Source organism: Necator americanus, chromosome IV (genome assembly GCF_031761385.1).
Source record: "Necator americanus strain Aroian chromosome IV, whole genome shotgun sequence".
Taxonomy (NCBI): domain Eukaryota; kingdom Metazoa; phylum Nematoda; class Chromadorea; order Rhabditida; family Ancylostomatidae; genus Necator; species Necator americanus.
Genome location: NC_087374.1, coordinates 36336000 through 36362277, shown reverse-complemented (window position 1 = coordinate 36362277; position 26278 = coordinate 36336000). Strand labels below are relative to the sequence as shown.

The 26278-nt window shown below is 38.6% G+C and overlaps 1 protein-coding gene across 2 annotated transcripts in view; it reads left to right on the top strand.

Annotated features, from left to right (window-relative positions):
• RB195_003806 (uncharacterized protein) overlaps positions 1-26278 on the top strand; it is a gene marked incomplete at both ends in the record, with an annotated part of 58819 nt that overhangs the window by 31774 nt on the left and 767 nt on the right. For both annotated transcript variants that reach the window (XM_064201614.1, XM_064201613.1), the window contains 5 exons: positions 2740-2794; positions 16424-16557; positions 18227-18302; positions 23851-23964; positions 25120-25236. In XM_064201614.1, the coding sequence (XP_064057494.1) occupies positions 2740-2794; positions 16424-16557; positions 18227-18302; positions 23851-23964; positions 25120-25236 (496 nt within the window). The remainder of the gene's footprint in view (positions 1-2739; positions 2795-16423; positions 16558-18226; positions 18303-23850; positions 23965-25119; positions 25237-26278) is intronic.

The following is a 26278-nucleotide window of genomic DNA, read 5'->3' as shown; positions in this document are numbered from 1 at the left end:
AATAACGTATAAAAACGAAAATAACGTTTAAAATTGCCTACAAATAACTGGGCTATATTATGCTATCATAGTGAGTTATTAAGGCAATCGATCTTTCAGGACTTCTTCCGGGATTTCCAAGCTGAGGCTAATAAACTTTTACGAAAAAGAAGATGATCAACCCTTTTGTAATCAACCTAAACAAAGTCATAGAAAATAAATATCATTACATGGTTTTTAAACGCTGTCAGCAAGAAAAACACCTATTTGTTTTCCCAAAGAGCGCGAAAAATAGCAGTTCAGTGAGTGAGCCAATGAGGCTAATCCCGTGGGCTGTTCAGAACAACGTTTCTAGTGCTCCGGCTACAGTATACTGCACAGATTTTTAACGAGATTCAAATTTAGCAGTTTATTTTGATGAAAAGTATGTCATCGTGTGTACTTATGTTATTGCATACTAAGGCAACAAGGTGGTCTACTAAAGAAGTAAGAAATATTCAAGTAAATATCTGTATATTTGTAAACAAATATAGAATAAATAAATATTAGCATATTTGTTTCTAAATATACTGATACTCACCCAAAAAGATAGTTCAGGAATGTATCGGAAGCGATGGCTTTCTGAAAAAGGCAATTGGATTCTCGTACATTTTTTTAAAAATAAAATCCGAAGGTGGTAAATTTCTTTGTAGATGGAAATTGCCCACAGGAACATTTTCACAACCAAAACCACATTCTAAATTCTAAATAAATTCTAAATTCTAAATATCGATCTGTGCAACTTCAGGATCACCTACATTTCAGGACGGACGATTATAAAAAGCTTTTTTTAATAATTCTTAAGAGAGTTGGACTGATGTTTTAACTCTAGGAATCTAGACCCTTTTTCTTCACTTTAAGGCACTAGAATTTTAAAACCTGGTGCCGGAGTGTGGAGAGATCCACAGCTATGGTTTATGGAATTTTTTAGTTGAGCGCTATATATCTAATTCGCTTCTGGAATGTTTCAGATCGTAGATTAAGTCCAACCTAATTTTTTTTTCGAAAGAAAAAAAGAACAAGTGTAAGGTCTATCCCGCGAATTTGTTTCCCTTATTCTTACAAAGAAAAGTTTTTTTTTTTAAATATGGAAAATATTTGCGGCATAACATCTGCATCTAATATTTCAGCGGCTCATTCTGCTTTGCAGTTGTAAATAAATATGGAAAGCACCGAGTCCACGAACAGCTGAGCCACCCATGAATGAGGCGAAACGCTCTCTGTCCCCGAGAACATGGAGGTCGTCGTACGTTTGCCTCGGGCTATGGAACCAATTAACAGCAATATGCCTCATAACATCCTTATTATTGTCAAGAAAATGATCTATGGCTCAACGATTGGTTTAAGTAGCTGTCATGTGGGGAGGAAAAAGCACTAAATTGGAATTTTTGGTCGGTACATTCGGGGGTTATGAGATTTTGGTGCTCAGTGGACCATCAATAATGCGCTAATCTCAATTTAGTTGTAGTGTTATTGTTGGAAAGAGGAACTGGAATATTTGGAAAGGTTGCAGATCAGGCAAGAGTGACATCATTTCCAGGATTGAATCTTGTGGTGATTTCACCTCAGGACTATATGAGAACCATCCCGTGGCTAACGCAACTCAATGTTTCTTCGTTTGTTTTCTTCAGAACATTCAGTTCCCCTCAGAAAAAAAAACGTCTGTTTACAGCCGCAATGCCGCCAGTTCCGGTGTTTTTAAAACAGCGTGAATAAGCAGCTTTTTATAGAGGGTCGCACAAATTATCCCAGCCTTTTCAACAATTCCGCCCTAGCAATTTCAGTTATTGACCTTATACGAAATATACAAAATACATAAGGTGTAATATAATGGAATATATAATATAAAATATTCCAATCCCTGGAAATTACGGTCAGTAACTGTCCGTTAGTCTTGTTCTGGATGCAATTATCAATTAAGTCTGATTCGTAAGCTCAGACGCAGTTTTAGAGGAGTCCTTAAATTAGCTCGAAATATTATTCAATCCATACATCTATTGGGTTAAGAATGTAGCTTTACCGAGTAAGTTGTGAATTATGTCTGAACTTTACCGTTTACTTTCGTAACTTAGAGCAAAAACCGAGCGCCAAATGAACAAAATTTTATGAAATGAGCACAAAACGTGCGCGCACGTCAAACTTTTGTCGAACTTTGAGGAAAAATTTTCCTTTCATAGGACCATCAGGAGGTGATCATTGAGGGTTTTCAAATTCGCATACCAAAAAATGCGTAGAAACGTAATTCCCTATTCGTGCTTGCTGGTGACGAGCGAACAACCTCTAATTAGGCTTTAACTCGAGCCCTGGCCGAAGACTCATTCATGCCGCAGGCGTCTCGTAGGTCCCGCCCCTTCCCCAGAACACTCCTCGCAGCCGTCAAGCATGAGCCGTCGTCTGTCTTTACCACAAACCCCAATTTCGACTCCTATTCTTGGCCCATGTTCCGGTGTCCCATTCGCCTCATCCCTGCTACCATTCGAACGAAGACAATTACCGCTAAGACCGAACAAGAGCTTAACGTGCTTAAATAAGGCAGTGAACAGCAACAATGTTAGGGTGCGCCTGTCTCAACCCGACCTCTACAGCGCCATAGGTGGTGAGCGGTTCCCGATGGAGATGTGCAATCAGACGAGACCGCGACTGCTACCAATGCCGAAAAATCCCATTCCAAAGCGATTCCTAAAACGATGTAACCAATCCGATCTAGCCACTCGTTTACAGAAACATGCCGATCCAGCGAATCATAGCAACGAGAGCACTCCGAGCAGGGAAACCGGTGAGTCGAGAACTCTTTTTTTTCTTTTTTTTTTCTGAGAAGAATTAAAAGCGTAGCCCAAGTTGATTATAGAAATTATTCTGCTAGAGGTTCTTATCAATTTCTTAACATATTTAATTAATTAATATTTGAAAAGAAAGAAGTATTTATAATAGTTGCAGTTTCTTAGTTAGTAAGCATGTATGGAGATCAACAGAGGAGGAAGTAAGCGATTCATGACAGCCATTCGAAAACTAATTAAGGAGTGATTAACAGAAAAGTTGGATGCATCGTTTAAGCGGCTTCGCACGTTTCCACCTATATTTTCATAGTGAACTCTAAAACTCATCTCCAGTTCCTTTTTTCGATGTTCTTTGGACTTATTCTTCTGATGTCAGTAGTAATTTATTTGGGAATGGACTTCCTATTCGGTACGTTTTTCCTGAGTGAAAAGAATTCGCTTTTAAAATCTTCCAGTGATTGCTGGTGCTGCTGTTGTTAAGGAGATCTCCGTTTTCAAAATGAAAACCCTTGAATTTGGTTGACCACGGGTTTTTCATTTTCCTTTCCCTTCTAATAATGAAAATACAAAACAATTCCATTTATATAAATTTATGCAAAAGTATATTTTGCAGGAAACCTGCTCTATTTTCTAATGAAAACTGCTTGAAAATTTTCGCGATTTTTAGAAATGTTGTGAACGAGTGATCAGTTTACAAGCAGTGTCTAAACAATCTCGCTTTATTTTTCTACTCTTCTGGCAAAAAACCGTCTGGAAACTTTTTTCAAAATAATTTGAAAACTGTAATAATATGAAATCAACGCTGTTGTGATTACTTTCACGTTTTTGCAGTACCGCACATTACTTCATAAACGTCATGATATGGGAAAATAATTATTATTTCTTTTTTCCATTACTTACTCTCAACTGCATGTGATGTGTTCTTGCAGTCGCTTACCATAAGCGTTCCAACAAGGTTTCTTGCAAGGTTTCGGGCTAATAACGAAGGGACGAAATAATACAGTATGAATGCTAATTCATGTAAATTTGTTTTCACTGTTTTCAGATTATATTTAATTTGATTTGGCATCTTTTTTTTCGTCAGTAATGCTATTACTTGAAAATTCGTACGTTCACAAAATCTCTGACATCCATTCTGAATAATTGTGAGCGTTCATCAGCAGATTTTGCTTTTTGCATTCTTGGAAGTATCGATAAAATCAGGTTACTACATTGGTTTTTTTTTAATTTTCTATTTTATCCTATTTTTATTTTACGCGCTGATAAACACATCTTCCTTTTTCAGCGCTGCTTCTTAGTCAGTATTTATCATTTTCGCCGCTAAGTATGTAGTGAAGATAGATCCAGTAATCTGATCCTCAAAGCCGCAAACACCTTGTTAATATTAATAGGTAAGCTTCACGCAAACAGAAATCCGCTCAATTTTTACCTATCTATGAATATGCGTAAATTAATCTTCTCCTAAGCTTTTTATTTAGTGAAAATTTATTTTATAGAATGATCTATCTACTCAATTATTAGTCAGAGTTTTTTTTTCGCAAAGAGATCATTATGGAATATTCAGATATTTTAAAAATACCAATCTGATTACCTAATTACGACTAATTTAATTATGAATAGTATATTAATTTGTACGTAGTAGCTTAACCAGTCCAACGTTTACAAATCCATACATTAAAGCTGAACATGAGATGAAATAGGAAAAACAATTATGAACCAAAGTAGAAGTTATTTTTCTCTTTAAACTTAAAACAGACCACACCTCGGACAAATAATGGAGAATTTTCGAATACTTCACGGATCAGACGCTGTTCCATAAGATATTGTATTGGCAGCGAAGACACTTTCCTCGGTTATGTTCAAGTAGAAATCGTGAATAAATCTTCAAAATTACTCGAAGTGATGAAAGGAGTTGTAACTATAGCCACAGAAGACAGAAAATTATGTTGTTTTGTCAGGAAACCAGAAGCGAAGCCAGCATCTCCCAACAAATAGTTCTCTTGCAGATTTCATTTGAAAAAAAAACCTTTTTTGCAGCTAATCTTGATAATTTCTGGACCTTTACTACCATAAATTAGGATTGGGATTTTCAACATATTTGAAGTTTCGAAACTGCAGCTATAAGAAGAGTCAAAATATTCGAAGGACCATGTGCTTGACATATATGGAATTTTTACGTTGAATTTCAGGAAATGTTTTTGCTCAAAGATCAAATACCGTGATTACATAAAACTCAGACTTACTGACATTAAACAGTATGTGATTTTTTAAGAAATCTTCTAACCTTTCGTACTACGTTGTCGCCTCACGTGCGACATTGGAAATATGTACTTTAAATCCGCGACATTATTAAACGTTATTATTAAACGGGACATGTTCACCACAACATTTCAGCACCTTCAATTCCCGCGGTTTTTTGAGCCGCATTTTCACTTTTTTACTTCTTTTTCACTTCACATATCACGGAAAGGAAAAAAAAAAAAGATTGTGTCGTATGTTCTAACAGACAAGGAAAGGGAAAGCGACGCGAGACTAGCAAGTTTTGTGACACATGTCCTGGGAAGCCTCGAATTTATATGCGTGACTGCTTCGTAAAAAAAATCGTACTTTTAGAAATTTCCAAACATAAACAATTTATTTTGTTACTACTTTATGAACTAAAATTAGAAATTAGAAAAGAAATCAATTACTAAGTAGCATCGCAATTACTGTAATTTTCGACTGATATGTGACTTGGGATTAGGATAGCATCGATAACGAAAAGTCCTGAAGCTGCTGGTATTCCATGTGTCTGACTCGACAGGAGTGCACAGGGTTAACTGTATTTTTTTAGGGTTTCTAAGTCCAATCGGTAGATCTCGAATTCATAATTCAAATGGTTTGCAGATAATCTGGTAAAAATTAAATAGAAAGAAGTTTTGAAGAAGAACAGAACGAAAAAAATGCCCTTTACGCTTACGTTTTTGTGCGTACTTTACGTATTCTATCAATCAGCTATGCACAGAATACATCTCTGCGAAGAGATTCACAGCTTCACTAAAATATGAAGGGCGAGGTTTTCGGATTATTTCGAATCAATCTGAGACTCTCACAAGTTACCATTTTTCAGTTAGCAAGAGTGTAAAAAGCTTACGTTAGATGTGCAAGAAGTCATAATGTATGGGATATTTTCTTTTGATTTGCTACAATTGAGGTAATCTTGTCTAAATTATACTTTATATAAACATCTTTTCTGTAGTTTCCACTAGCACAATAGTGATAAATATGCGTATTCTTTTATATACTACTCTTTTAACTTAATTAATTTGTGTTTCTTCAATATAGAAAAAGAAGATAGTTATTGAATATGTTTAAATTTATTCATTTACTGGCCTGCACCCAGTATCGATTTTTTAGTTTTGTGAAAATCATTGAACTGCAATCTCCTGAATGCACATAATTGGCCCCGAGCAAGAAGAGTTTTCCCGGGTGTATGCAAACATAATACTGCAAATGGATTTTTTTTAAAAGGAACTTTACGTAGACACATGTTATCATCACTCTCCATCGCTTTTTTGAATAGTCAAATAATATTTACACGAGAAAAGAGGAGTACTAACACAAAAAAAGCTAAGCGACGATATCTCCCATAACCTGATCGTTATGTGCTTTATCTTAGAAAAAATATCTGAGGTCGCTAAATAGACAACGTCTTCGGCCTCTTGTTGGGTATTTTTTTAGCCGCATGGGACAATATCTAGTAATGCTGAGGGACAACATCACATGAACACTTTAGAAAGAGTCACCAAATATTTAATCTGCTTCTTGAGACACTGTTCGGGAATACAGTAAGACAACTGGCGCACAAAAGTAAACGCGTAGGCCCACGCCGCGGATACGAAAAAAAAAACGCTAGGTCGTCAATGTGTTACAATAACTAAAGAAATCCAGGTGTTGTGGACAGTGTTCCGGAATCCTCGATGTCAAATTAATTAGGACAACTAAAGTAATAGTTATATTAACATTATAAATATTTGAAATTTTGACATATTTGGGGGTAGCGCAGTCAGAAAGGGGTCCTCTGTGACAGTACAATTGATGGTTACGAACTGCCCTGTGCCAACCAGGACTACGGTGGAAGCCTACAACGGAACTTGAATCTAATCGTTCTTTTAAGCCTAACAGGAACTAATCTCCTTAGTCCGTTTAAAAGAAGAGCAACAGTTCTTCCTCTCAAAGCTTAATAGTCCTAATCTCTTGAGTCCTAATCCTCCACAGATTTTTCTGAGAATTTCACAACAGTTTGACATTTTTTGTATTACAGTTCATCATCAATTCATCTAATCCATTCTGCCACTTCTCTCCATATTTTTTCTCTCCCTAATCATAGTTAGCTCACCCACTGTTTGATGTTTGTGTGGCTGCGAATCTCAAAATGAGGCTCTCCGTGTGCAATTTCACAAAGATGAAATTAAAATTCTTTAAGGAAGCAGGAACCATATCGTTTCCATAATTTCTTCTTGTTGGACGTTCTTTCTTCATTCTTCTTTGTTCACAACCTCAAAAACCTCTTTTCATCGCCTAATGCAATTTCTGCTATTCTCTCCTAATGAACTTTTTTCAATAATTTTTTCCTACTGATCCATACTCTAAATTTTAGCTGCACTTTTTTTCTGAATCTTTTCCTAGTTACTCTGTGCCGAAACCTCTTTCTACTTCCTGGACCTCCCTAATTTGACGAAAGAAAAGTAAACAACCAGTTTGTCTGAATCAATCAACAAACAATCTCAGTTTCTAGATTCGGTTCCTGTGGACAACTGGTTTCTAATAATGTTTGTGGGAAGAATATCTAGCTCAACAACAATTTCCCACTACTGAAGTAGATTCCCCTCCTAACGTATCTTGCCATCCACAACTATTATACACGTGAAAGACGTGAAGTTGGTCGTCTCTGAAAAAAAAAAAAACTTTTGAAAATCGCATTGAGTGACTAAGGTATAATACATACTCGTTCTCTCTTTTGTAAGGGACAATAGGACAAATGTTAATGTGTTTCGAGGGATGATAAGAGGACTAGAGAACCTTGACATTCGCTGATCCTAAGACATTGGTGGTAAAGTTATTGAATGAACTAAATGATAGTTAACTTCTGTATTCAAAAGAAATTGGAGTTTTCTAAGGAAAGAATGAAAATATCGTATCAAAGCGATTGCTTAGCTAAACAGTTAAAAAGAAGATCACCACTGGAGCACAGAACACGAACATGAGTTGGGAAGCTTCTTATGAGACTTTTGCAATATTTCCTTTTTCGCCTAGCACAGACCCTGCGAGCCTACATGGGAATGATTAATGGGACGTCGACTATTTTGCTTCGTTTACACATGAATGAGCAATATAACGAAGAATTATTTCTTTTTCTGATGATTTCATAGCCTGAATAGGTTATGATAAGTGTGAAACGTTCAAGTAAGAAAAGCTTACATGACTTACCAAAAGTTTTTTCGTTCTCTATGTTTGGTTTCGACGCTCTACTATACAGCTAAGCTTAAATTAGTTATACTTCTAAAAGACATGGTTGGTTACCGAGCCATCAAGAACGATGTATGTAGCGCGAGTTCACGGCTCTCTCATATCTAATCGGAATAACAATGAACTGTTCTGGGGATGTAAAACGTTCTTAATTCATACAATTGCAGTTTTTCCTATAACGGCCAGGCGTTGTCTGGATGTGTACCTTTAGAGTTCCCAAATATTTAATCGCTGTTTCAAATTTTGGAATTTATAGAATTCTAAGTGGGAAACAGCATGTAGACTTTGCGGTTTTATTCTGCATTGAATCACTTGTCTAAGATCAAGGATTCCCAAACCGAACCAACCACTTTTTTTCCACAAGAAATGAATGGCTTCGTAAGATTGTGAATAGAAAAGTGTATCAGTTAAACATGTATGGGAGGAAACAAGGAATCACCTTCTATCTTGGCTCCTCGATTGGTCTGTAAAGAATTAGATGGTGGGTTTGGGAACAAGAAATTCGGGAAAAATCTTGCCTCGAGTTTTGTAGCACAATTATTTGCAGTCCATCCTACCTAAACCTAGCTCTCTTCACTCTTATTTCGCACTGTCAGGAGAAAACAAACCGTACTGTCCTATCTTAAATTTCTGAGTATGTAAATCATAGACTGCTATTTTTTACAGGATATTTTTGTTTAATTATTCGGATATTCACACTAGCTGACTTCTTTGAAGTCGTAACCGCACTAAGGATCGTTGAGTTGTATATAAGCACTTCGTTACACATACGTTTGGTTGCATATACGTCTGCGCACACACGGATAAACATATAGTCTTAGTCTTCTTGCTATTGGCATAACAAGCCAATTGTTCAAAGTTAGCAAAGCAAAGGTTAATTATAATCAGTACTTCACCGGAAATCCCTGAAGATTCTCTCACGTCTTGGAACACCTTAGTAGAATTGCAACCCACAACTCTTCTAACAGAGTCAGTGTAGTTGCTGCCACACCTTCAATACCAGCATCTTGCAACTCCACACACTGCACGCCTTATTGAAGTTGCAGCAACACCTCACAACCTTCTACTCAGCGACAACTGCCCATCTCTGAGAGTCAGTGCAGTTCCTGCCACACCTTCCAATACCAGCATCTTGCAACTCCACACACTGCACGCCTTATTGAAGTTGCAGCAACACCTCACAGCCTTCTACTCAGCGACAACTGTCCATCTCTGAGAGTCAGTGCAGTTCCTGCCACACCTTCCAATACCAGCATCTTGCAACTCCACACACTGCACGCCTTATTGAAGTTGCAGCAACACCTCACAGCCTTCTACTCAGCGACAACTGCCCATCTCTGAGAGTCAGTGCAGTTCCTGCCACACCTTCCAATACCAGCATCTTGCAACTCCACACAATGCACGCCTTATTGAAGCTGCAGCAACACCTCGCAGCCTTCTACTCAGCGACAACTGCCCATCTCTGAGAGTCAGTGCAGTTCCTGCCACACCTTCCAATACCAGCATCTTGCAACTCCACGCACTGCACGCCTTATTGAAGTTGCAGCAACACCTCACAGCCTTCTACTCAGCGACAACTGCCCATCTCTGAGAGTCAGTGCAGTTCCTGCCACACCTTCCAATACCAGCTTCTTGCAACTCCACACACTGCACGCCTTATTGAAGTTGCAGCAACACCTCACAGCCTTCTACTCAGCGACAACTGCCCATCTCTGAGAGTCAGTGCAGTTCCTGCCACACCTTCCAATACCAGCATCTTGCAACTCCACGCACTGCACGCCTTATTGAAGTTGCAGCAACACCTCACAGCCTTCTACTCAGCGACAACTGCCCATCTCTGAGAGTCAGTGCAGTTCCTGCCACACCTTCCAATACCAGCATCTTGCAACTCCACACAATGCACGCCTTATTGAAGCTGCAGCAACACCTCGCAGCCTTCTACTCAGCGACAACTGCCCATCTCTGAGAGTCAGTGCAGTTCCTGCCACACCTTCCAATACCAGCTTCTTGCAACTCCACACACTGCACGCCTTATTGAAGTTGCAGCAACACCTCACAGCCTTCTACTCAGCGACAACTGCCCATCTCTGAGAGTCAGTGCAGTTCCTGCCACACCTTCCAATACCAGCATCTTGCAACTCCACGCACTGCACGCCTTATTGAAGTTGCAGCAACACCTCACAGCCTTCTACTCAGCGACAACTGCCCATCTCTGAGAGTCAGTGCAGTTCCTGCCACACCTTCCAATACCAGCTTCTTGCAACTCCACACACTGCACGCCTTATTGAAGTTGCAGCAACACCTCACAGCCTTCTACTCAGCGACAACTGCCCATCTCTGAGAGTCAGTGCAGTTCCTGCCACACCTTCCAATACCAGCTTCTTGCAACTCCACACACTGCACGCCTTATTGAAGTTGCAGCAACACCTCACAGCCTTCTACTCAGCGACAACTGCCCATCTCTGAGAGTCAGTGCAGTTCCTGCCACACCTTCCAATACCAGCTTCTTGCAACTCCACACACTGCACGCCTTATTGAAGTTGCAGCAACACCTCACAGCCTTCTACTCAGCGACAACTGCCCATCTCTGAGAGTCAGTGCAGTTCCTGCCACACCTTCCAATACCAGCTTCTTGCAACTCCACACACTGCACGCCTTATTGAAGTTGCAGCAACACCTCACAGCCTTCTACTCAGCGACAACTGCCCATCTCTGAGAGTCAGTGCAGTTCCTGCCACACCTTCCAATACCAGCTTCTTGCAACTCCACACACTGCACGCCTTATTGAAGTTGCAGCAACACCTCACAGCCTTCTACTCAGCGACAACTGCCCATCTCTGAGAGTCAGTGCAGTTCCTGCCACACCTTCCAATACCAGCTTCTTGCAACTCCACACACTGCACGCCTTATTGAAGTTGCAGCAACACCTCACAGCCTTCTACTCAGCGACAACTGCCCATCTCTGAGAGTCAGTGCAGTTCCTGCCACACCTTCCAATACCAGCTTCTTGCAACTCCACACACTGCACGCCTTATTGAAGTTGCAGCAACACCTCACAGCCTTCTACTCAGCGACAACTGCCCATCTCTGAGAGTCAGTGTAGTTCCCGCCACACCTTCAATACCAGCATCTTGCAACTCCACACACTGCACGCCTTATTGAAGTTGCAGCAACACCTCACAGCCTTCTACTCAGCGACAACTGCCCATCTCTGAGAGTCAGTGTAGTTCCCGCCACACTTCCCAATCCAATGCCAGTTTTAGCAACCCAAAACGCACACCTTAGCAACACCTCACAATCTTTCCCTAACAATAAGAAGTCATCTATCAAACAGACCGGTTACTCATACATAAAAATCGATTCATTTGTTGCTCAGAAGTGGCTCAGAAAAACCTATAATGATCATCATTCGCGAGAAAATGCACATGCAGTGAATCTTTCAGTTTTTTTTTATTTTGTTCCTCGTGAGACACTCCTTCTGGCCTATACGTTGGAAAAAATGTTGATAAATTCTTTTGATTCACCGTTTGTCTTTTAATCTGGGAGTCAACAGAAATTGTTGATGCGAAATAAGGGAAACCAACAATGTATCTGTACTTAGCTTTACCGCTGCAATTTCATGACTCTCGTGATTTTTTTTATTTTTAAAGAGGTAGAGGTTAATTGGTGACTTGATACCGAACTCATACAAATGCTCGTATTTTTGTTGCCGAATAACTTTATCTCGGAGTTTAAGCTACACAACACATAACGAATGAATAGGCAACAGACTGTGTTGTGGATAATTGGCGTCTTAGGATTGGTGAATTACTGCTACATACTAAGCCTGAACCTGGTCCACGTCTGATTGAAATTCTGAAAAAAAAACTATTCTATTCCGTTTTCTATAGGCGTTCATTTTATTCGACGCGAGACTCAGCTCGAGTTTGATGTCTCGGCAAAGATGTGCACACTCATTCCAGCAACACTACTAATCCTACTTCACAGGTAACATGCAAATAAATCAGTAGGTTACTGGTTAATCATGCGTGAAGTGCTGAAGAAGGATGCGAAGTGGCAATCACGAGAAAACAGATTTCATTAGGTTTTCAACGATAAACTATGGCACGAAGCCGTCGCATCCTCATTAAATGCTTTGCATGCACGAAATTTGCATACCTAAACCAGGGGCTGAACGCTAAGTCGCATTCTTGTCTCATCGAGGATCAATTGCGGGGCAATTGCAGCACTATAGAATGTGGGTGATTAATTATTATGTGAAGCTCTAACCAACCAATTTCAGAGCCCATTTGGCTCTTTATGCCGCAAGAAGTTGTTGAAGTTAGCAATCACGCGAAGTGGTCTTTCGGCGCTGTAGTACAAAGGATTTTAGTACAGTGATGTGAACTCTTTAAATACTTCATTTTACATCGGATCTAATTCCGCTAAATTGTCTTTTCCTCTAAAGAAAACTTCTTTGTGGAAAGAAATATCAATATGGTAGTAAAAAAAGACTACCGCTATGAGTGGTTGACGTTAATAGTTGGTCTGGACGACAATATCCGGTGTAATAATTTAGAACAGAAATACGTAATTTAGAATAGGTTGTACCTTCTGTGAATCCTTATGGATAATCATAGATTTGCAATCGTAAAAAAATTGTCTGAATGAAAAATTTGAGTTATGCGTGGAGGTACGCTGATGTTGCACTGACATCCATTCTTCTTCTTTTTCAGGATCACACATCAAATGTAAATATTAAGAGCAGTAAATATTAAGTGTACTACTGTGGTTGTTTGCTTATGTATGTACTTGCTTAAATCACTACATACGGGTGACAATTTTCAGCTCTAATCCAATGTTTCTACAACATTTGGATCTTTGATCCTGTAAATGTGGTAAAATATAAAATTAGATGGAACAGAGGAGAAAATAGGGCAAGAAAATCAGTTTTTCGCTGCATTCTTTCGTTTATTCATTTTTTCATTTACTTGTCAGTTGGATGAAGTTTAGATCTGAAAATTTGTTCAAGGTGAGCGATATCATAGCCGAGGAGTGTTCCGGCTCTCCAATCCATTATAATTTATCCAAAAAAAAAATTGGAGGAGATGGAATTCCATATGAATAGGGTTTGTGAATAGTGTCTGGAATGACACAATTGAATATTTTAGAACTTTTTGTTGCCGTTTTTCTTTTGTTATAACCAGAGTGGGCACTGCTTCAAGCTACGGTCCATGCCGACTTATAATCGTGATGTTTGTTGACAAAATTCACACATCTAATAATGCATCTCTTATAAAAAGTGAGTGCGTGGAGAAATCCAATATCAAAGACCTTCATCACGAGCCTCGCAACTCCCTACGCCTTCATAAACTATCTCGTTCAGAATGACGAGCTTCCTAAATGCGTTTTCTCGATACTTGTGCGAGAGCGACTGACTCGCTGAAATTCGCCGCATTATTTTGGACATCACATTGTTTTGTAATCTTAAGAAAAACGGGAAGGTTTGAGATGGGTGGTGAAATCTAAGAACAACATTTTGCCTTCTTCTCTGTTCCACCTCATTTTTTGTAGTGTTTTCTGAGTGGAGTCTTAATTCCACTTTATTCCAGGAAGCTTGTAAAGTTTGTGTTTTGGGTAGGCGCACTCTTGTTATCTATGCAAACTCTTAACTATGTACACCGTGAATCATCTGTTAGAGCGTGGCTGAGAAATTTTGGAGCCGCTCTTTGCCTCTGCAGTTTAAAAACCTACTTAGAAGGCTGAGAATGAAGCGGTGGGGATTCTAATGCGACATTAATCTTCTCGCATTTCTTGATTGGCGCTTGGTGACATGCAGCTGTTAATAACGATTACTCATTTGATGAGCCATCTATTATTCTATGCTAACGCACACTTTTTGATATAAAGTAATATCGAAGTCCCGTTTGTGAGTAATCACTCTGATAAGTTCGGAAAGATAAACAAATTCTTGTTTTCTGTTCCATTTCTTTGTGATTCGCAAATCCTTACTTTCGGTATTTTTTCTATTTTCCGTAGAAGAAAGACGTCATAAAAGCAAGAGTGAAATGGAATCCTAACGGACAAACCAGTCTTTTTGGTTGTGAGTCCTAAACGAGGTAAGCGAGGTTGTCCATTCCTCAGGCAGCCGGATAGTCCATGCCCAAGTCAGTTATATGTGGAAAGACTGACAACTATTAAATTAAGACATGAACATTTCTGATAGCTGTTATCTGAGTTTATCCACAATTTACTTTAGTTAAGTGGTTCATCCTTCCTAGACTTTTTCTTGGAAAAAGCTGTTGTCTGAAGCTTCCTGAGCATTTCGGAATTCTTTTCTCGTTAACTCTTCTATAGTCGTGCTCATCTTCAATTGTTCTTTAAGTAAACATTCTATCTTCTAATATTTTGCTGGGTCTTTCTAAATACCTCACATTTACTTCCGCAAACTTCTCAAATCTTGTTTGTTGTAATATTAGGTAGGTAAATCCTAAATCCTAAACCGCATGGGACCAAGAAACCGCGTAGGCTTCGCGACTTAAAAATGTCTACCACTTATCCCAGCCTAGCAAGATCCTAGCGTGCGAAAATGCTTGTCGAATTTCGCGTTTCGTTTTTTATGCATTCTCAATCCGAAACCGATTTTTGGCCTCACACATTTCGTTGACGGATTCGGCCGTCCATCCAGCAAAACAAAGACACACCCCTTTTTGCGGAACTAAATTTCATTCTTGCCTGTGGATACCTCGACCAGCAACTATCAGCGACTCTCGAAAAATAATGGCTTACCGTTCAATGAGTTTAGGTGAGATTTTAACGTACTTTGTGATAGACTGAACAGAAAAAGAGTTTTAAAGAGGGGTGAGGTTCCTGCATCAACGAATGTTTAGAAAATGATTGATGATTCACTTCATGACTAAAATAATTTTCACACTCCTTCTATTTTCTATTTGCATTAGAAAATAAATTGTGTTATTCCTGTTTTTAACACAAACATCTCCACATCATCCTCTTTTAAGTTTTCACCGTAGTCGATTTCTGGGTTTTCCCACACATTTGATACACACAAGTGCCGTTTCATAGGATATAATCTGCGGACTAAATGAAAAAAGAATACTGAACTGGAATAAGGGGGTGGAGTATGATTCATTCTGGGGCAGCCTCCTCTTCTTAAAGGCAGCATACCGCGGAATTGGCGATACTGAGACCCTTCCAGGGAAGGATTAGGGTATTCTGTGAACAAAAGATACAGTATGAGATGCTTTGTAGGGAAATTCGTACAGGGTAGCCGTTTCCCACGCTATTTTTTTTTTCAAGAAAATTGGGGGAAATGAAGAGTGAATACACTAAATACTCGTAATCTGCACCATAGCATTATTTTTTCGTGTAGAGATCCCATCATCGCCATTTTATGGCTTGTTGCCTTTAACATACTGATGAGGTGCTAAAACTGTTGCTTGCTCCCCATACATGCGTGACTGCTGAATTTTCTTTCTTCAAGGATTTTCTTCGACTGCAGATGATGGCATATTTATATCAAACAGAAATTTCTTGTTTCCTAATTTTGCTCATATTTCATAAGATAATATCATGAAGATATTCTTGGAAAAATGACATCTCAGGAAACTCCGACAGCAAAAAAAAAACTCATTGATATTGCTGATATTTCACGCGATACTTCAAAGAAGCGCTTCCTTGTCTCTTTCCTTTCCTCTGTTCTCTGTTCTTTCTTTGTAAATCTTTTTATTAACTTTTTATACTGCATATAAATCTTAGACTTAAAATAAGACCCTTTATTTCCAAGCAAAATTACTTCTCTAACCAGTGTGGGCTTTTTAAGAGGTGGGTGTTATTTACAATTCAACTTTCTTATTATGACCTCGATTATATCTACTTATTAAAGCCTCGGGATATGCTAGCTATAATAGCTAACGAAAATACAAACCATGTGATACAGTTGCGAGTATTCTTAAACAACTTCACAGCTGCGCAGAACACTTTCATCGATTTCTCTCTAAAATATAGAAGTGATATGTTAGAAATATTAGAAGAATAAGTTACTAATCTAGCAACAGCTTATTTTGAAATACTACTAACTTCTTATTGGGTAACAGATCGTTGGATAATTCCCGTTGTTACAGACGCTCCCGTCGATCCCGTTTACTTGGCTCTTAAGCAGGCGACCGGTAAGTACGGTGGACGTAGAGGATCATCAGCGAATAATTTCGACTCTGCTACCCCCAGTCCGAGGAATCTGTCGCAAGTTTCATTGCAGGTAAGAATTCTACGTTTCCTGTGTTTTTGCTTGGACAAAACTAGAAATTATGTTTTTTTTTTTAAGTTTAATTACTGTAAGCTATATATCACTAAATTAAGATGATTCATTTGAGGGCAGCCTTCTAAAATGTCAGTTTTGTTTTGCAACGCACCACATTTCCATCTGCTTATCGGTTTCAGAAGTTCTAACGTTAAGAAATGTATTGTTCCTCCTCATTTCTCTCTTTAAAGTTGAGTTTAAGAGTAAAAATAGCACTTTCTTTTCCATTCTTCCCATCTAATCTTCTGGAAAAGTATACTCCTAAAGAGGAATAGCAGAATTACTGTTATACTGTTAATTACTGTTTATACTGGTGGAGAAGAATGTGAATATTTCAAAGTATTTTAATTTTGCTGGACGCTCAGTGCTTTAGTTTTTGCTAAGAACTCAATCTATTGTTCTCTTTTTTCGAAATAATAGCTCGTAGTGTTACACCTGGGATATTGTATTCTTTGTTTAAAGTGGATGTAAAAACGATTACTGGGATTGAATGATATCGATGCTGATGTCATCATTTATTCATTGATTCTTTATTATCAATTTAATTTTTTTACCTTCTCTACGCGAGCTTCCAATTGGAAATGCTTGGGTGAGATGCTAAAAAAGGTGAAGAACGTGTAAAGCACTTCATCATCATGCGAAATGGTGTACATGACGATCTCTCTGGCGCACATCATCCACACCTTCTCCTCCAGAACGGGTCTTGTCTATTTGTGTGAATATAATATAGAATAATATAATATAATAATAGAATAATAAAATAAAATGATATAGAATATAAATTCACCGCATTTTCCTTTTTTTCTTTTTGTTCGAAGCAAATCTCCATGAGTTGTAGTTGAGTCTGTAAGGGAGGCTACAAAAGCTCCATTGTTGTTGGTTGGATCCATTCATTGAATAGCATTCCAGATTGTATATGAGGTAGGCTTACATTGAATCGAATTGAACATGATTTTAAATCCATCTACAATTTTGCGGACCAAAAAGTTAGACAAAATTTTTGGTGATCGAAAGTTTCTACATCCTTAGTTCGGTGAGGATTTATGACTTTTCATGCCATGGTGACAGCTGTGGAAATTTCCAGTTCAATCAAGCTGCGCTATCCGAAACACTTATGCTTCCACCAATTTTTCTTGCACTAATAACATTGGTCCACAGGTCCTAAAGCTATTCCGTCCTGCTGTGTCATAAAAATTCTCCAGTGAAAGCTATGATTCGCATTCTATCACGCATCCACCTTTAATACATGTATAACAAAAGACCTAATAATGCTGCAACAAATTCGCCGGGTAGTCAGCTTCCCTGAGGCTTGTGATAGATGTTCTTGTGCCAGTAATACATTTACAACAAAGCTACTGAAGTGGGAACTTCCATAAATTTTTGGGCATTATGTATGATTGTGCATGCTCGAGATGTTTGTCATTTTGGGGAAATCGCAAAAGTTTGAACGGCTTATTGCAGTATGGAGAAGCGGCTAAACTCTTATGTGTAGCATCTTCCTTGAGTCAAAATTCTTTTCTCTTAGATTAATCCCTATCCCACAAACTAATCATGGAATATTGAAATGGAAGAGAAATAAAAGAAAACTCCTTTAAAATGTCCTCTTCGAAAGATAAAGCTATTTTAGGATTCGGGATACGCAGAAATGAGCTCTGTAAAAACGAATCCAATGCTTGGATCAACGCCACAGCTTGACAATTCAGGTGTGTTCAAATTTTAATCATTTTCGTTCGAGAACATAGTAAGAAGTAAGCAGGAAGTAAGTAAGTAAGTAGAAGTAGTGTAAGTCAGGAGCGCAAGACCGGTATAATTCATGTAAGAGTAGCAAAACGTTTATGTTGTCACCTATCAAAGCGTTTTTTGAGAGGTGACAGATATTCTAATGAATCCTTTCGCCGCTTTGCGGTAGACGACGAGGAACATCTGAGGAAACATTACAGTAGAGGTTAAGAAACCAAGGAGAGAAAAGTAAAACAAAGAAAAGGAGAAGAATAGCAAAGCAGTGAAGTGATGACGATGATGACGCAATTAATCTAGGTTTTTAGTCTGAAAATTCTTCCTCTCGGTCTTCCCGGCCGTCTGAAACAAAGGGATTAGAACGAGGCGAATATTGCACATTTGTGTCGTGGTCGGTCTCAGACTCCTACATGGAACTCTTCAAAATCAAAAAAGTGATATCAGATTCTGAGAAAATCGATTTTGAGAAAATTTTCACTTCGTAGTCTTCTAATTTCATATTGGCAATCATCCCTTCACTTGTCTAGGATTATCTACAGAGAGACGATAATCAGCTCCATCAGTCTGTGATGGTTCGCTCTGTGTTTTCGAGTGTGTGCTTACAAAACGTTTTCATTATTTCCATGAAGTTTTCTTTCACTTCAAAGATGAACTTTAGAATTTTCATTCAGAATCCCGGCTTCTGTAGGTACAGTATATTTTCAAGTATAATGTGGGCACTTTCACTGTTTAGAATTAATCGTAGTGATGTCCAGTGAACTTCTTTGACGAGGTTTTTTCAGGTATAGGTTCGGACCAATTGCTTCAAGTACTCAATGTTTGCACGCGTTGCCGTAGAAATCGTAATGAAATCGCAAACGCCTGAGAATATTTGTCTTTCACCCGTCATTTCGCTTCCTTGTAAGGAGTCGAATTGGTCTTTTCACGTTTCCACGAGCACGGAATCACCTAATCTGCCGCACATTGCTTTCAGAATAGTGAAATCTTTGCAAATTCCTTGAATTTTGTGTTATTTTCTTTCTACAAAATATTTGTTACATAATTAAAATTGCACACCTGAAATATTTATTTATTTATGTTATTTATTGAAAACGCCTGCAGGTGTGCCATGAAAAAAAAAACAAGATGGAACAGAGCTCACTAGAATTTAGCCTGAATTTTACACAACAAGACTGCCCCTTTAAAGTACAAAAGGTGGGTTGGCAGGTCATTCTCCTGCTACAGAAGGTGAGAAATCCTTTTCTCAGACCCAGAACGCAACGGTAGATAAACGGTTACCAGGGTTTGGGTGACCAACTTCACCTCGAGTATAAAATAAATAAGTTAAATGCTATACAGAGAAAAATTATAAGGCATTGACTTTCAATTAATGACTTTAAAGTGCGAAATTGTGGATAAGGAGGGTGTAGCGTAGTGGTAAGAGATATTCCGATGCGACTGCACTCATCAGTGGTTCGAAACTGTACCAGCCCTGCCTCTAAAGTTTTCATCCTTCGATAAATGCCTGGTTTCGTCTACAAATGAGCCGATTTCCCAGTTTTCTAACACAATCCTCCTATTTGCACACTTCCGATCTTCTTTCTGAAGGTCTTTCGTTAAACAGTGGTGAGATGATGAAATGAGTTCCTCGGGCCAGTCAGTCTGTTTCCACTAGATGCCACCTGCTGTTTGCACCCATACACCTGGGACTAATTTAGCACTTAGCTGCAGAAGATTGCTTTAGTAGCTCTTTGGTCAATCTGATTAATTGACCTGCTATCTATACACTTTCCGAGCATTTTTCTTTTTTTTTTCGCCTAGTAGACAATGTTTTTCCTCTGAATGTTGTGCGCACACGAATATTGTCCACGCAAATGCTGAAAGCATTGAGTGACTTCTGCTTTTATCCTGCAAAATCTCAAATTAAATTAATTAAGCCGTTCTGCCAGCTGCAGTGAATACCAGCCTGAGGAGTCGTGAGTGTTATTTCGCTAAAAACCTATCAAAAAAATTTTTCATTGTCACTGAACAAATGCGACTATGTGAGTCGGGGACCTAGACGCGACTAATCCATTCGGCAGCGTCATTTCAAAGTTTTTTTCTTTCGTATGCCAGAAATTTGACTTGAACTCTGAACTCCGGACGACGATTTTCACTTTTCGCATGGAAACTTTACTACTGCATTTGTGGGAGCTTTGTTGATTTTATTCTCGAAGTAAAACCATAACATTGAATGGGGCATTGGAAGAGCTGACCGTGAGGGTCCTTCTACTGTGCAATCCCAATTTTATCTCGTAACAACATTGATACTATTTATTTATTTATTTTGTTATTTATTTTATTTATTTGTTTATTTATTCCTATGATCTTTATGGGCTATGATCACCCGCAGATGAAATGCTAATGAAATAAGGCGAGATTGCTACCATAATCGTAAGGTGGTGGGGAAGAGAACGAAGCGAAAGTGTACAACCAGACCAACGCTAAGAAATTACTCATATAATCAGAAATCCAGTCTTTTTACACCTTTTGCTCCTTCGGACTTTTCAATTTATGTCCGAATTCAATCCAGAGTTTCAATTTCAATTTCACACGTATAGGCTTGATTACGCCCAATTCCCCCGTAGTTATCCAGGAAAACTACGTGGGCAACGATAGCACCAATTCACCGTACGAGGCACCTAATAACGCGCCACCTTTACAAGACCATGCATAGTAGGCGATACGAAGGGTCTATAAGTGGACCGCTGACGCTTTCTCCACCCGACGGAGGGGCTACTACTGTAGCTTTCATTCGCGAACGTGACATGTTATTAGGTGTCTCGTAGGGGGACTCAGTGCGACAAAACTGTTTTCCATCCCAGTTTTCTGAGCCGTTATAGCAAACTAAACGTGGTAACGCTCATGTGCCGTCGACCCCAGCTATTCGTGGAGAGATCCAAACTCTCTCAATTTCGCGCCATGCTGAATTTAAGCCACACTAAATTGAGATCGCGATCCTCCCTCGGTTAGACTTCTAGCCTTTAATGTTATGATGGTTTTTTTGTTTGGAAATGCGAGGGACTGCAAAGAATGCTGAGGAAATGGGGTGGGGTTTCACGTCTAAAGCTGCACGCATTTTTCTCCAGCAGGCGAGCAATGCAGCGCAAGCAGGCTCCATTTCATGACAAGATTCTAATCCGCGCGACGTCGGCTTCGTCATGTAAGTGATTCGGTTCCCCAATATAAGCGAAAATAAGATGACTGGAAAAATTATATTTCAAACATTCTCAGTGTCTGAAAACATGTGATCTAGTCTTCCTAGGTTAATTACGCCTCTCAGGATTTACGACGTCATAATGCATCATTTGTTTGCTGACTTAGCTCCATACACAGAGACTATAGATCTATCTCTGTTCGCTGCGATAATCCTACATGAATATTCTTTGAATCATTGTCAATTCTTTGCGAAATCACTTCCTTCTTTCCATTTCCTGAACTTATACAAGCAATGTGCTGTGCTTAAGAGTTTGACATTGCACGATAAGGAAGCTTTCATTATTTTTCAAGCCCGCACCAATATTAGATCTATCTTCCACGGCATCTTTTTCAGGGCTAAAGTCGCTGTGTTAAGCTGCTCAGCTGTCTATTCGCAAAATATAATCCATAAAAATAAAACTCTAGGACAAAAAGAACGTCAACGGCCTAGGTCATTATATACATATTTTTCGAATAATTCAAATAGAATTGGCTAATTGCCGTTATTGTGGCTCAACATTTTATTTTAAAAGTTGTTTTGTGTTGTTACATGCCACACTCATTTGTGTTCATGGAAAAATTTAGGACAAATAACAATTCTTAGCAGCAAATATTGCTGGTTGAGTACTCAAAATTGAACTACTTGAAATCCCACAGGTAATTATCAGCATTCTCACCTGTGCTGAGCTGGTTTCATGCTGAAATTATTCTTTTTATATGCATATATGTTCAAAAGTAGTCAATAGAAGTTTTTTTAAAGGTGGTTCGCATAAAACCAGCTGTAGGTCTAGTATGGAAAAAACTAAAAGTTACTGCGATTCCACCAACATTTCGTGGTAGCTTGGCATTTGAAGCAACGACCTCACTGCAAACCTTTGGTGCTCTGACCTTCTCTTGGAACGGAGCGCACAGAATCCATAAATGGTTACGGGCGAACTTCTTGTACAATCCGCATACAATAAGCCGTTAACCAATACCACTTCCATAACCCTCATTTCCTACGGACTGCCCATCACCTCATTCGTAGTGTCATACAAATGCAAACGTTTATACGACGTTAATTATGGTTACGTGAGTCAATTGAGTCAATATACCTCCTAAAGTAGTGCCAAAAAATAATTTGTGAATTTTAGTGATTATAAAAGTATGTTTCAGCCTCTCTTTACTACCTCAATATTCTTGTCAACACTTAAAATAGTTTCTTGAGAAACTTGAGAAATAACTCCATTCATGCTTTAAAGTTTCATGTTTATTAAATTCACACAGTTAAAACTGTTTATACGTTTTTTTTTTAAAGAGCAGATCAATTAATTAAGTTATTCTCGCAATTCTGCAAATCCTAGGAAATTGCCGTACAACGTTTCTATTTAATCGTGCTTCATCGTCAAAATTTGTTCTCTTTTATTACGGAAGAGACGTAATTGCAGTTTTCTCAAGTGTAAGCCTCGTTAGTGGAATTTCATAGAGGTTTCGAGGAGCGGAAAAAAATGTTTGAAGGACGAAAGTTTACATTAAATATCAAATCACGAATCTGTTTTATCCACAATATTGTTCCAACATAAAGTCACATAACATTCTTCAATTGTTGAAATGCGACACAACAAACTCAAATGTGTGATAATGGTAGAATGTGAAAATACAAGTGCAGTGTCATCTCTTTTTTTTCTTTCTGGTTATTTCTGCTTCTGCGCCAATCCTTTTCTCCGTTATCGTATCGGATTTCTACGATTCTCTTAAGTTGCCCAACTTCTTTCTTAAGGAAAATCAACAAGTGATTTGATAGCCATTCTGCTGTACCCAAATTTCATATCACCTTTAAAAAGGTTCACCTTCATTGGCAAAAATATAGCTATTAGGTTTTACTTTATAGCATAGGTTATTCATTTAGTTTCTTTTTAGTAATGACAATTAAGGGACGCAGTCCGGAATCGGTGGAGTTTTCTTAGAAACGACAGAATGATCGTGAATACATCGAACCTTTCCATTACATTATTATTGCGTGCTGTTAGCTTATCCATAAGTACATAAAAGAAATCTTCATTTACACTTTTTTAGGAATACATAAATTTAAAATGCTTTACTGAAAAAACGCTGAGCACGATGATTGGATTGAGCAGATGTTGTTTCCTACATTTCAATGTGCTTTTTTGATATTTGAATAGAATTGTTCCATACTGCATTTTTCATCACGAAAATCTCCTGGCAATAAAAATCGTTCCTAGAAACACAAAACACCAACGTTTTGACTTTTTAAAGTCAATATTGATAAGAACGAATCTCATGGACTTCCAATTCCAGGCAGATCCACTGGCCGAAGACGAGCGCCGAGGTTAACAACGCAAATGAAATCCCTTTCGCTGGATTGTCAAGATATGCCGCCGAGAATAAACTCAGCGAATCGAAGTCCAATGAGTGAGTTTTTAAATGTGCATCTAAAAGTGCTAGAAAAGTGAATTGCTGGAAAGTAAAAGATTCGTTATTATTATGCCATGTACCTAATGGGGATAAGTAAGTTTGTACTTGTAGAAACTTTCTCGTAATTTCATTAAAAAGATTAATTAAGAAGAAAAAATATTCCATATTGATTGGACAACCTTCAGTGCTTCGCTGCGACTTCCCTGAGAAATGAAGGGAGTAGAAAAGTTAATCCTTATTTCTGTGCAAATATAATGCACATATGACGTCATCGGAAGTACATTACTTGTTGTTGCGACTCGGGGTTCAGTCTCGGTTAGAGGGGTTCTCTCCGGTGGTCAGTGAACCCGCTCCCCCATTCCGCCTATGCTACCTAGAGGTGTCCTGACCCCGTCCTCGGGCCGCCTGTCTTTCAGTAGCCATCTCATGCTCCAGCACTGCTACATTGCATATTTATTAACTTCTCTATTATGGCGAACTACAGTATCTTGACAGGGGGGAAATCATATGGACTCTACTAAATGGGGGGAAAATATATGTGTGGACCATGTCGGCTAGCGCCGGCCGCGTGCCACCAAGGCGTTACGCGACGGCGTGGCACTCCCTGCCTTGTTGTGGTTCTTCTTTACTTTCCTTTACTTTCCAAGATGTTATATCCCTTTCCCGTCACGTGCCTTGCACGTGCGTATTACTTCCTTCATAACACACAACAAAGCACCACTACGCAAACACGAAGCGAATAAACGGAGCGATGCGTTAGCGTATACCGAGCCTACTGCGAAATCAATTCAAACCAAAGCGGAATGAAAACGAAGAGACAACGAAGCAGAAGGCTGGCAAACCGGCTCCCTTATATAGCCTGGGCTCGAGTGGGCGGAGCTCCGCGGGAGACGGCAACCAATGGCAAAGTACGCTGGTAAGAGCGCGCGCCTTTGGCTACCGAGCGCGGTTAGCAATGCTCCCGGCCAGGCTTTGATCGTGAGGAGCGAAGCGAGTCGCGACACTTGTCACCACCGACTTTTCCTGAAAGTAATACTGACGAGAAAATGATGATGTTTTTGCGCTGCTTATCTACCAGGACTAGGGCAATTTCCAAAAATAGTAACATTTCAGATAATATCGAATAGTGCTGCTCAGAATTACTTTCTTCAGGATCTAAATTGGTAGGTGGACATCTTCGCAGCAAGAATGGATCATCCGATCTGTCTGATTGGGATAGAAGTTGCTCTCCATGCAATATGAACAGTCGACGAGGTAGTGCTGCTGCGAGTGAGTGTTTAGCCTTGTTTTCAGTTCGAAAAAGGTTATATTGGTGCGTTTTTGTAGGTTGAGGAATAAATTGCGAGTATTTTTTTCTTTTGAATTAAAAAATGCACATAAAGAGCGTTTCAGACATTAATAAACTTTTCGATAGAGAATTTCTCATTCTAAAAGTTAGTCCTGATTGATTTTTTGAACACTTTTCTATTGATTCTTCTTTCTTCTATTGATTCTTGTTCTTCCAAATCATCAAAATGTAATGTCAGGTTAACAAAACAAAGCACTTTCGAAACCTTCAGCATTTTGCAATTAATCGAAGTGATAATGCTGCTGAAGCTCTTTCTGATATATGTGTCTTGCACAAAAGGCATCGAATGAGACATGAAAAATCCAGAATAGAACAAAAAGATTTGAAAAAACTTGAAAAAATGCCAAAAATTTGAGAAAAAAACGATGAGTGACATAGAAATCCAATAGAACAGTGAAAAAAAGTTGATAGAAATGAAGGGAAGAACAACCATAGAGAGAATACCGTCGATTAGTTCACGTCAGTTCTGTTTTTATTTTCTAAAAAAGGAAATAATGAATTTTCCCGTAATTGAGTAGTCCGGTTGTGTGACCCGTTTCCGAGGTCAAAATTCCAAATTTCGAAGCAAGAAGGTAAACAATAAGCGATATTTTAAAGCATTGTTCTTTTCCTCCATTCACAGTACCAATCTCGACGTATGCGGCCTTATTGTCTCGATTAAATGCCAAAAAAGTGTCGAAAATGCTCGATTTCCTCAACCTGACACTTCAGTTTAATGATCCGAAAAAACTTTAATTAATAAAATTTAAAAATCACTACGATGGTATTTTGTGGAGTGGAAAATTCTTTTTTGAATGATTGTAAAGTTCAAAAAATATTTTTTATTTCTCTGTGCAAACAACTTCAACTTGAAAAACGCTCACGAGTTATTCCTCAGCCTAATATTTGAAGCTGTCTAATTCCTCAAAACCTATCAAGGTTTTTATTTTTGTATTTTTTATCTTTATCTCATTTATTCTTTTA